Source organism: Ornithodoros turicata, chromosome 1 (assembly GCF_037126465.1).
Source record: "Ornithodoros turicata isolate Travis chromosome 1, ASM3712646v1, whole genome shotgun sequence".
NCBI classification, from domain to species: domain Eukaryota; kingdom Metazoa; phylum Arthropoda; class Arachnida; order Ixodida; family Argasidae; genus Ornithodoros; species Ornithodoros turicata.
Window position 1 is genome coordinate 123,600,806 of NC_088201.1, and position 11,995 is coordinate 123,612,800.

General features: G+C 46.0%; 2 protein-coding genes across 2 annotated transcripts; one reads left to right on the top strand and one right to left on the bottom strand.

The window, feature by feature from the left end:
* Positions 1–4,082: 4,082 nt before the first annotated feature.
* On the bottom strand, positions 4,083–6,120 carry LOC135384778 (uncharacterized). The gene is made up of 3 exons (XM_064613966.1): positions 5,919–6,120; positions 4,999–5,066; positions 4,083–4,427 (listed from the first exon to the last, which is right to left on the bottom strand). Exons 1-3 carry the CDS (start codon positions 6,118–6,120, stop codon positions 4,083–4,085), a joined length of 615 nt encoding a protein of 204 aa, XP_064470036.1.
* Positions 6,121–9,814: 3,694 nt separating this feature from the next.
* Positions 9,815–10,476, top strand: LOC135384785 (THAP domain-containing protein 5-like). Its single transcript, XM_064613972.1, has 3 exons — positions 9,815–9,941; positions 10,036–10,261; positions 10,320–10,476. The coding sequence occupies exons 1-3, from the start codon at positions 9,815–9,817 to the stop codon at positions 10,474–10,476; spliced, it is 510 nt and encodes a 169-aa protein (XP_064470042.1).
* The last annotated feature ends 1,519 nt before the right edge of the window (positions 10,477–11,995 follow it).

Genomic DNA, 11,995 nt, shown 5'->3' on the forward strand with positions numbered 1-11,995 from the left:
CATGGTCGGCGTTGTCAAGCCTGTACCCGGCCCGGGCCCGGTGGCTGAAACCCGAGCCCGGCTCAGGCCCGCATAAAAAACGCAAAGCCCGGCCCGGCCCGCGGGCCGGGCTCGGGCTTTCGGGTAAGCCCGTGCAGTGCTCTAATCCATGCAGCAACGTGCGGGGCTTATAACCCTGGCAACTGCTTGCGCTCACGCAGCATATGGTTGCGGCTGGTTGCGACATCTGCAGGACCGCCTTCTCTCACAGCGGTTTCTAGGTCGAGAGTGCGCCGAGGCCCTTTCTGCCGGCGGTGGCGTGCAGGTCAATTTGTCCTTCGCGGCTATGGCGTAAGCGCCCAGCGCGTACTTACACAAGGCGGCGCAAGGCGGCAGAGAACGACATATCTAATATATCTTAATTTTAGGGTCACCAGGATCAGCTTTAACCTTGTGGGCGTCAAACACATACCATATGCAGCAACAAAGTTACATTTAAGCAAGCGAACGTATCCTTCAAACGCCTTTGAAGTGTCAGCGTGACGCTGACACTTCAAAGGCGTTTGAAGGATACGTTCGCTTGCTTAAAGGTAACTTTGTTGCTGCATATGGTATGTGTTTGGCTCTTACAAAATCCTCGCCCGCAGCGCGTCTCGGTTTTCCGTCGGCGCACCCTTTCTAAAGTTCCGAAATAACGCAACATATAGCTTTGATTGCTCTTCGTATTGAGATTTACTTAAAACAGAAACAACATGTAAATCTTGAGTATCGCATGGGTTGATTCACCGCTGGAGAGCAGTACACTACCCCGTAACACGCGAGACATTCAGATGTGAGGTACGGGAATGAAAAAAGTTATGAAGTGAAGTTATATCGAAGAACAGCAATTGAGCTCCACGCGCGCTGCGCCACGCCCTGCTCAAAAGGAAAATGAAAGGAAGAAGAAGATAAACACGAAAGAAGCACCAATGGTCATTGGGATATAGAGTATGACACTACAGCTTCTGGAGCAAACCGATAGACGCGGGGAACTCGAAGAACATTAAGGTTGGTCCTCACTGTTGCGTCGCAGACCAATGCGTGCGACAGGCCGATGCGTTCAACGCGGTAGCTGACGGACATCGCTCCGTCGACATGTCCTCACTGGCACGCACGGATATGCGGTAGTCGACAGCCAGCGCCCACGCCTCCCACATTGTCTCGGTGCACATGTGCGTACGGGGACCCAGGCAGTGTCGTGCATCGTCCGCTGCCCCACGAAATGGCAGATGCAACGTTACCGACGCTTAACGATGCTCTTGTTGAGTTTCTTGCCACTTATATGCGGACAGCAGATACTATAGACTGGCCCGCTGTGGCGCAATACTCCTCCGCGGCATTCCTTTTACAGCAAAAACTCAAACAAACTAGGACGTGGGTTGGCAGTATTTTACGTAAAAGGAAAACACACGGCGAGTACCATCACCTAGTAAAAGACATGCGCAGCGACAGCACGAAAGACTTTTTTGAGTACTTCAGAATGTCAAAGGAAAGGGGAGTTGTATTTAATATATTCTCGTTCCAAAATGAGGTGATGTAGTGCCCACATATCGTCCTGCGTGGGTGGTATGGTACTTTTGCTAAAAACACAGCTTTGACTTTCACAGGTTCGACGTCATCTGTTCCCTCGTGGAGCCATTAATTTGGCGACAAAACACACTTTTCCGTGAGTCAATCTCACCGGAGGAGCGCCTGTCCTTCACATTGCGGTAGTAACGGCACAAAAGTGCAAAGCTTTCGCGATTCTAGCCTTATTTCAGTCCTCCTTTCCAAATGCAACGTAACTAACAATAATATTCTTTATTTCAGCTACTTAGCCCATGGATCATCAATGCGAATCATTGAGAAGAATTACAGGATTAGTACTACAGCAGCAAGTGCTATTATAAGGGACACATGCAAGGTTTTGAAAAAAGTTCTGATGCCAATCTACATGCCGGTATGAGGACCATTAGATAGGTGTGGTGGATGGATTGTTAGCCCAGTTATCGTAGAAGATATAGCAGGCAGTACCCTTGTTTTTTTGCAGGAACCGACAGCACAAACATGGATTGCAATTGTCGAGGACTTCTGGCATTTGTGGAATTTTCCTAACTGTATAGGAGCTATAGACGGAAAGCATGTTGTGATCCAGGCACCACCAAATGAGGGCTCAGCATTTTTTAATTACAAGGGCAGTCATAGCATAATCCTGCTAGCTCTGTGCGATGCACAGTACCGATTCATAATGACTGATGTTGGGGAATGCGGGTCCTGGAGCGATGGTGGCGTATTCAGGGAATGTGAAATGGGGAAGAAGTTAAAAGCAGGGGGATTTTCGATTCCCTCCTACCACGGCTGGGCAGGAATACTCAAAATTTGTATTATAATACAAATACATAATACTTGCTAAAAATGGTATTATAATACTAATACATAATACATTTTGTTTTCAAGTATTATAATACATAATACTATTACTGCCCTGTATTACTCAAGTAATAGTACTAGTGATTCTTTTGTGCTGTGGCAGACAGTTATTAGAAAAGGAATCCCAGACACATTTCTGAAGCCACCGGTTCGGTCAACGCATTTTTATTTCCGTTGATTGCACTTAAGAAGAAACATCTTTTCAAATGCGCCATCTTCTAACGATCATCTGTTTGGTCTGTGTAGCAGGTTCACAAACAAAAACAATCAACCGGCATGGACGAACATAAATTAGTGTTGAACTTTAAGAAAACACTCTTAACTGATGGGTAGTCGTCCAACATGGACAAATCTACGCGCTTGTCATCGAGGTACTTGGGGACTTCCAACTTCGTACGGCACAGTGCACAACTCTCAGGGCATTCTCTCGCGGGACGCAGGGGTGTGTGTCTATAATCCCCTTTTTTCTGCCTTACTTTCTGATGCACCGACCCTGGCTCCATTATATGATATGACTCCCTAAGGACTCCGGGTTGTTCACCCAGAGTGGAGAAGTTTCTCAGAAATTTGAGTCAGCCAGTTCCTGTAATCCTCCCTTTGTTGCACGTTGAAGTGTGATCCTCTGTTGGCAGAACTAGGACATGTCATAAGTATTACGAGTTTTGCAGTAATACAATGCAAGTAATAATCGATTTTTTTTGTATTATAATACGTAATACAAATACACTTATCAGATGGGTATTATAATACGTAATACAAATACTCTAAAGTATTACAGTAACGGTATTATAATACAATGTATTTGTAATACTGCCCAGCCCTGCCTCCTACAAGGAACTTCCGAATTCAAGTGTCAAAATGCCACTTGTTGTTGTAGGGGATGCTGCATTTCCTCTCTTGAGAATATGATGAGGCCATTCCCTGGTGCAAACTTGCCGCTCCAGAAGAAAGTGTTTAACTATCGTCTCTCAAGAGCACGTCGTGTTGCTGAAAACACTTTTGGCATATTGGTATCGAGGTGGAGAATTTTACGACAACCAATACAGGCATCCCTGGAGACCATTAACGCCATTGTCTGGACCACTGTATGCCTACATGTATGTGACATCCAAGAAAAGTCCAGCTCATATTGCCCACAAGGGTATGTCGATTATGAAGACAGAGATGGAAAAGTACATACTGGACTATGGCGAAAAGATGGAACCCTTGCAAGCGTAGGTCGTCAGGGTAGCAACACATACACAGAAAACGCCAAAGAAGTTCGGAACACATTTGCAAATTTTTTTCTGTTCAAAGATCGGAGAGGTGGAATGGCAATACAAGATAGCTTTCCGTGGTTCATCACCAGAGGATGTTACAGCAGTGGTTTGAGAGCTCCACTGCATGCTACTATCTTAAGCAACATCACACTATCATAAGTTTCCAAAACGCAACTGCATAGTTTATTATTGTCAAACAAAGTAATGAGCGAGCTAGGTGGTGTATACGTGATGAAGGCACCATCACCTTGAACCTGAGGAGGTGTGACAAATATCAGGACGACAGGGCAGAAACAGGGCGTCCGGTCTTGCGTGTATTTCTGCCCTGTCGTCCTCGTATTTTTCACCGCTCCTGAGACTCAAGAAGACTTTGCCTTCATCATATATGTAGTTATCTTATTCACTCTCTTCACCAAATTCCAAGTCAAACAGCACCTTCTGGATCTGTACCTGCGCGAGTCTCTTTTTCTTGTTTGACAGAGTCTTAAAACTGTCCCGTAGACTTAACAAAAACATTGTGTCACAGTCATCAGCATCAATATGCAGGCGTGCATTCCGGCTTCCACTCGCCATCTGTGCAGTTGCTGCTGCTAAAGCCTGTGTGAGGTAGCTCGTCTTCCCTGATGCAGTCTTCCTTTTGGATGGTTTGTGGGGTGGAACAGTGGGAGGCTCGTTTCGCTCTTCCTGGTCTCGTAACCCTCTGTATGTGTCCGATGATTCAAAGGTTTGGCCAGAGCTCTCCTAGGAAGCAATGTTGTATAAGTACTTTGTGTACATGCAAAAATTTTGTGTTCAAGGTTTCACCTCGCTTTGATTTATTTCATGGCTTGTTTCGTCTGTGGGCGACGTAAATGAATCCTCGTTGATCATTGTGAGGAGAAGGCCTAAATAAGAAACGTTATACAGCGTGGTGCACTGCAATAGCAAATGAAGTGAACACAGAAAGCACCAGTACCGTATACTTGCATGGACAAGCAGGTATCACATTATGTAAATGATACATGGTGACACTCACTTCTCCTAGTACTTTATGGGCATGCACATATATATATAAGGTCTGACCTCTTTCTGTCAAACGCCTCTGGTTAAATTACCCATGTTTTTGTGTATATTTACTTGTGTATTAAAACTTTAACTGCATTTTACACTTGTGTACATATACAACCCTTTTTCTTTCCTAGTCTTGGAAGGGTTTTCGTCATGGATTGAAACTTCCGTCGATATCCTGGCCAACCTATTGGGTGTTTTTTAAAATGTCAAAAAATGGTTCACCGCCATTCTCACTCTATCATTAGCAGTCTAGCGTACATACCCTGTGCAGTGGTCCCATGGTATTCCTCGGAGTTGCCTTTGGCATCCACAGTGTTCTGTTCTTGTAGCCTGCATTAATCATAACATCATCAGGCAGAAGAGAGATGTTCCATGTCTAATGGGGATAAAGCCCTTGGTGCTGAGACAAGATGACAGACAAACACTAAAAGAACTAACTGCACTGTTCCTGCGTCATCTTGTCGAAGCAGTGGCTGTTTAATTACTGATATTATCATAGCATGCATTAATTATTACACATTTACTGCTATAATAACCGTGGTTTGACTTTTTTTTTCATTCCTGAACTCCACTGCACACCCACTGACATAGAATCAACAGGTGGTAATCACTGATACACGAGTGCTGGTTACAATTAAGTTATTCCAACGGGAATTAGCCGAGAATGATTGATTTTTTCAAGTGTTTGCAGAGGGTTGCACTTGAGTCTGTTAAGCTGGAAAATGTCCTTCGGTTAGATAAAGTTAATTAAGGATGTTGCAAATGTACAGTCGTCGTTAACATTGCTCTGAACTAAAATGCGGAAACGTGAAAATTGCGGAGTTCCCAATGAATTGCAAAAAGCACAACACCTACGGCGAGGAAGCTTTCGTATACAACAAGGGAGTTGCGCTACAGTGGAGCTATACTAATACATACTTTTTACTCTTTAAATGAGGTTTGAGGAACCCCAGATACTTATAGAGTGGCCATTTGGAGGTGACGACTTCGTCACTCCTGGCACCGCTTCTTGGCCTGTCCTCTCTCGTCTGTCTGTTCTCCCGGGCGTACCTGTCTCGGATTGTTCGCCACTGTTTTTTGCACTCCTCCGCTACAATCCGTCAGGGAGCATGAAGCGCGAAGTAAAATGCTTACGAGACATGGGTCTACAACAATAACAACAAAGTAAAACGTAAAACCTACCGTTGAGCTTCAGGGTGCGTGCAATTGCCTGCCAGGCGTTTGCTCGCTTCAAGGTGTCTTTATATTCAGACCTAGTCTTAACATACAACCATGGATGCTCTTCAATCTCAATGCAAAGCATTTCCTGCACGGTTACGTCGGTACATCCAGAATTTGCCGACTTTGCAACAGGCATACACAGCACAGTTCTGTAGTCCGCCATTACTGCTCGCGAAGCAACAGCGCATGCGTCAGATTCACTCCTCTGATTGGCCTCTCTGTTCCGTCGAACGCTTTGCCATGCAGAAAAGTTGAGCTGCCGCGAACTTGTGCAGGTGCGTGCGTCGGAGCTGTCCGTCAGCTCGTTGCCATGGTAACTGACGGACACATACCGACGCAACGGATGCCTGTGCGTCAAAACGCAACAGTGAGGACCAACCTTTAGAAGACAACGACGGTCCTGCACGTGGTTTTGACATGGGTCAATAATTGGAGGTTGAATGCCTGTCTGCTAACAGTACCACGGCTGCACTCAACTGAGCAGAGAGTTGCCGCCTCTCCGTTTCGTAGAGCCACTGGTAGAGCTCACATTCTGTTAGGACGGGTTTAATGTTGCGTTAGTTAAAAATTCTCACTGGCCTTTCGAAACCTTGCCCGTGCCAGTAACAGCGGACTCGTCGTCGTCCTGCATATCAAACCGTTCACAACCGTTTACGGAGAGGAGGCAAGGCGGTTCCTCTCCTCCCTAGAGCTTCAAGGTCATTTGTGGAAATTTTGCACTCGTTATTAATAGATCGTCGCCTTTTTACTCAGACGTCATAATAATATGAACCTCTGAACACCCGCACAACCCGCAACGTCTGTCTCCAGGAAAAGAGGCGAGGGAATTGCACGCTTTCCCCTATGCACGTGCCCATTCACCATTGGAAAAAAAATCGTGGGAACACCCATGATCCGTACACAGTGCTAGCACACACGAGCACAGACACAAAGACACAGACATACAGACACAGTTTCTGACAGTCAAAAACTGCTCAAACTTTGCTCAAACTGCAAAACTGCTCAAACTGCTCAGCCAATCGTCAAAAACTGCGACCGTTATTGCTCAGCGGCGGTGGTCCGCGTAAGAGCTGTCGCGGCGGCGCACACCTCTAGATCTAGGTGAGATGGAATACGAGATGTCCAAGCGGTGGCCGATGATCCTGCTTGCCTGATTCCCTGTCTCATCGATTTCATTCCGCCGTCACCGGTTCCGTGGAGAAACGTCCGCAGCTGGCATATTTTTATCCGGAGGCACAGACAGCTATGAGCCACGTCACTTCCGCCTGGCGCGCCACCCTCTTCTGTGTCGGCGGTGTCGCAAGTTGTGACTGACTGATGCCTGCGTCATTTCTCTCGTGTCGGTATCATATCTGTGTCGTTCTTATTAGACTCCCTTGGCGGCATAACTTCGGAACTTCGAATTGGGTGGTTAGTGCCAGAGGTTGAAAAACACACGAAGGAACAAAGGAATGGGTGATTGTTCACAAGGCGAGAAGGGACGACAACCTGACCTTCAGTTGCATCGATTCAAAACAACAACTTTATTTGAATGATGATTGGGGAGTCTCATCGTCAGGGGCGCTGAATCTTTTTCCGGCGAAAAATGTTTTTATCCCATTTACAAGAAACATTAAGGCCGACGCTGAGCTATTTGGAAACATACATCAGATCATTTTATTACAACGAGGACTAGCTCGCTATTTGTTACTTCGCGATTTTTGCGGAATATTTCCTGCAGCGTTCAAGATTTCAAAAGCAAAAATATGGAAAAGTTCGAGCTAGAGTAGCGATGTAGCATATCAGGAAAGCATGTAGTGAACGCTTGGAACCCAATACTTACTTGTTTACTGAAAGTTTGCATGTACATGCTCTTTTGTATTGTTATCATAATGCAGTGGAGGTGCAGCAGTCGTGAACAGTAATTTTTTTGTGTGAAAGGGCAGTAAACATCTGTGGGAAATTCATGCAGCTGCACCAATAATAGATGCCCAACTAAACCACTCCACCGACAAAAATGACAAAAAAATGATGATAAACATGCAGAAACTGATTTGAAGTTGTAGGGTCATATGGCTATACCAAGTGCCAGACAGCCCCATGGTTGGGTATAGCTATCGGCACTGGAATGGCCCATTTAATGGCGCATGCTCCGTTACCCTGACGGCGCCAGAGTGGGTTCACTACATATCCAATAGATGACGCTGGCTGTGGTTCGGTGCGCGCCGAACGTGTTGTGGTCGACAGCCGCAAGGATATGACTCGAATGTGAAAAAGTCAATTTGGGCCTGTTGGTACGAGTTCATTGTTCTTTGAAGAGTCAGCATCAAACACAGCACAACACACACACACACACAACTCTACGACAACGGAACAACGACAACTCAAAATGACAACAAGCTGCTCCATCTTGTTGCTTGCGTTTTGAGCAGCTTGTTGTCATGCGTTGTGCTGTGTTTGATGGTTTCTTCTCAAGGAACGATGAGGGTAAAGCTATTTCACCACATAGGCGCCGACTGCGGGGGGGGGCGCGGGGGCCCTTGCCCCCCCGGAACATGAACTAGGGGGGCGCCGCCTCCCCCGGGAAGTCCCGCTAAGAGACTCACACCAACCTTTGGGGCTCGGCGCGCCCGGGTCAAAAGAGCGAAGAGACACCAACCCCAAAAATGCATCTTGCAATTTGTAAAATATGTATCCGCCCACCATACTCATTATCACAGTAGAAAGTGAGGCGAAGAAACACAGAGGATGACACAACACATAGCCTGAATTTCGCCCAAAGCAATCAGATCAATGAAACGAAGCAGTCGGAAAGGTACCAGCAGTTGCCAATGAGGTGTAACGGTAGAATCTTCGGAACGCATATCCGTTGGGAGCGGGTTCAACTCCCGCTGCTCCATTTCATTGACCATATCCATAATATTGCGCGCATTTCGGGTCAAACACCGATGATTCAATGCATTTTTTTCCTTTTGCAGTCAGTTTTCAAAGGCGTAATGCCTTCAGTTGTGCACATGTTCACTGTTTACGTTCTCTCTGTTTTTTTTTCCTTTTTTCTGTTCTTCCTTCCTCTTATTTTTATACCAGTTCTGCATACATCATAAGATCCCGCCAGAGTGTGTGATTCTTCAGCTTTAGTTTTGTGTTCTTCATTTTTATTTTCCTTTTCTTTCCTTCTTTTTGTTTTCTTTTGCTTTCTTTTTTCTTTGCTTTTTTTGTCTTCCCCATTTCACTCTTTTTTTGGAATAACACACCGACATCCATCTGGCTTTCTTTTTTTCTTAATAAACATATCCCCCCCCCCCCGCCAGAGTACTTATTTCGCGGTGCGCCCTTGCCCCCCCTGGGAAAATGAAAACTCTCCGCCTCTGTTTCACCATACCTGGCGAAATTCCAATTCTAGACTCCATGAATTCTATGCTTGAATTCAATGCTTCAATCAATGCTTCATCAATTCTATGCTCGAATTCGAAGCATTCTACGAAAACAATACGCCAAAGAGTGCTGCTTATGTAGAGATAGAACATAACTCCACCTTTCTGGACACCACAGGACTTCGATCCTTATTGTGAAGGGGCTCACTATTTCATTCCCCGCATCAGCACCAAGACCTACTAAATAGAGAGAAGGCCTAACCACTACGCGCTCCTCCCCGGCCGCCCTGGCAGTACGTAATTCCGACGCTGCCGCGAGGAGTGGCGCTGCCAAACCACTGTCCTCCGTGCACGCGTGTAGCGTGTAGCCTGCCCATCACTCGCCGTGGGCGTGTTTACTTCCGACTTTGCCATGCTGCTGCCGTTATCAGCACTTGTTAAGGAGTTGTAATTGTTAGTTTCGCGTGTGTTAGGCTGTTACGTGTCATTTGGTGAACTGTTCACATGGTCTACTGTTGCGTGCCCATCTGCAAGTCTGACGGGAACAAGGTTCGAGATGAAAAAGTTTCGTTTCACGAGTTCCCGTCGTCCGGGCTTCGTGACGCGTGGATTAAGGCTATTTCAAGGTGTGGTGAGTAGCATGCTTCTGTTTTTCTAAAGTACAGCCCCTTCTCCCAAGTGATTGCGAGCGCCTTTCTAACGATAAGGAATCTTATTACACATAGGCCGCAACAACGAGCTGTGGCGACCAAACGACCGATCCCAGGTGTGCTCGCGGCACTTTATGCCCGAGGACTACAAGGAAGGGCTGAAGATAAGAAAGCTCAAGCCAACAGCCGTGCCTTCAGTTTTTCCACAGTACCCAAGCTACAAGCAGCCCTGCCCAAAGAAACCACGAAAAGCCCCAAAACAAAGGGCAGAGAATACTGGGGGACCAGCAGAACGGCAAAAGTAATGTTCGCACGCTTCTGCACCGTATTTGTATAACGCTTAATAAACTTTTATGCAGGCGCTCCTCAGGTGCCCCCAAGAGACAGCCTCTCCAAGAAGCAGATGAAAACAGGGACCCCACTTTCCATCGGCTGCCCCTGACAGAGGTGGAGTGTGACCCAGCAGAAGGGAACTGTACTGGTGAAATCAGTAATCCAGCACTAGCGGCAGTGTAGCACATAGAACAGAGTTGGCAAAGCTTGTCCTAAAAAAGTTCCGAAGGCCATATCTGACTAACATAACCGTCGATATAGCAGCAGAGAATACAAAGAAAAAAGTGCAGAACAAACCTCTCTCTCGAAAAGTGCTGAAGTTGTAAATTGATGTGGGTTGTTGAGCATGTAGTCTCTTGTGAATAGAATTTTCATACTCTGAGCTTGTTTGGTCTGTTATTGATTTATCATGTTTCATCTTATTATGCGGAACTAGCTCTACGGGTACGAACTTGGAAGTCACGTGCGTGTCATCGGACCGCTAATTAGTTATCGCACGGAATCCACCGCGTATTTATTTACCACAAAAAGAACTAGGTTAACCATCGCAGCATATTTACGTCTAAATATAGGCAAAACATCCGATTTCGTTGCTGCGAATGCTTGTTTAACGAGCTGAATTGCGCTGATGTGTCGGGCATTGAGCGCGATTTCATGGACACTCCGTAAACAACTGCTTAAACGCATAATATGGTACTGGCCGCAGAGAAAACGACTTACAATCGTAAGAGAGTCACATACCGTGTCGTACCGTACAGTATAATGCGAATATTTGAAGCAAAAAAGTCTTAAAACAGCGTTATCTCGGGACCATCGTGTAGTCCACCGCCCAAAAGAACAGAGGGCTTTGCGTGCCCCCTCGCGGGAGCATCGCGAACAAAAGTTTCAGTGCGTTTTTTGGGGCGGGAGCGCGGAGTGGTTAGGTCTTCTCTCTATTTAGTAGGTCTTGATCAGCACCAGCAATGGGGTAGAGTATCGCCCCCTGCGATGAAACTCCCCATCCATCATCCCGTAATAAAGTTGTTGCTGTGTGTCCGCCCTGCGAAGGGAGTCACATGACTCCGCGTGGGCTCTTATATGTGTATTTCAGTGTTACACTCTGAGAAAAAAAGGAGTCGAACGAGAGTATTAGGCAATTTTACACCCCTTGATGCAGTTTAACTCTCACCAAACACCATTGCAACTCCCTGTTTCTGCGTTTCTATGTTTTCATGCTCTAATAACTCCATTCAACCAGCGCTTTACTCCGTGGTAAGAGTTGAGCGCGAGGCGTCTTCATATTCTTGGACTGTTTTCGTTCTTTTCATTGCGTAGTCTAGCAACACTGACATCGCGCGGTCGTTTAGCGGTTGGCCGTTGTCGTGCGGGAACTTGAAACTGTATGTATTGATGATGTTCTCAACGATGAATAAGATTATCTTCGAAGAACAACGTCGGCGTGCTGAAGTGCAATGAATGCCACAACTACAAATCATGTGTCTGAGTGTCGTCCTGTATGTACTTCAGGTAAGTATGCGTCCTGTGTTACGTACACGAATTATGAAAATGTGGTAGCTGTTCACAGTTATGCTTCTTCAAGAGAGTTTCTTTTCGTAAGTGGACCTTTGTATCCTAAGAAGTCTAACTTCTTTGAAGAACAGGAACTTCAAATTGACGATAAGTGAAATCGTATTTTGGATAGGACGCTTTGTTAATTAATGTT

Bases quoted from the DNA above. Each gene is read 5' to 3' on its own strand.
- LOC135384785 (XM_064613972.1), top strand. From the start codon at position 9,815: ATGGTCTACTGTTGCGTGCCCATCTGCAAGTCTGACGGGAACAAGGTT. The intron at 9,942-10,035 runs GTGAGTAGCATG...TATTACACATAG, and splicing joins TAAGGCTATTTCAAGGTGTG to GCCGCAACAACGAGCTGTGG. The intron at 10,262-10,319 runs GTAATGTTCGCA...ACTTTTATGCAG, and splicing joins GGACCAGCAGAACGGCAAAA to GCGCTCCTCAGGTGCCCCCA.
- LOC135384778 (XM_064613966.1), bottom strand. From the start codon at position 6,120: ATGGCGGACTACAGAACTGTGCTGTGTATGCCTGTTGCAAAGTCGGCA. The intron at 5,067-5,918 runs GTAGGTTTTACG...TGATTAATGCAG, and splicing joins ACGCACCCTGAAGCTCAACG to GCTACAAGAACAGAACACTG. The intron at 4,428-4,998 runs GTATGTACGCTA...ATTGCTTCCTAG, and splicing joins CCATGGGACCACTGCACAGG to GAGAGCTCTGGCCAAACCTT.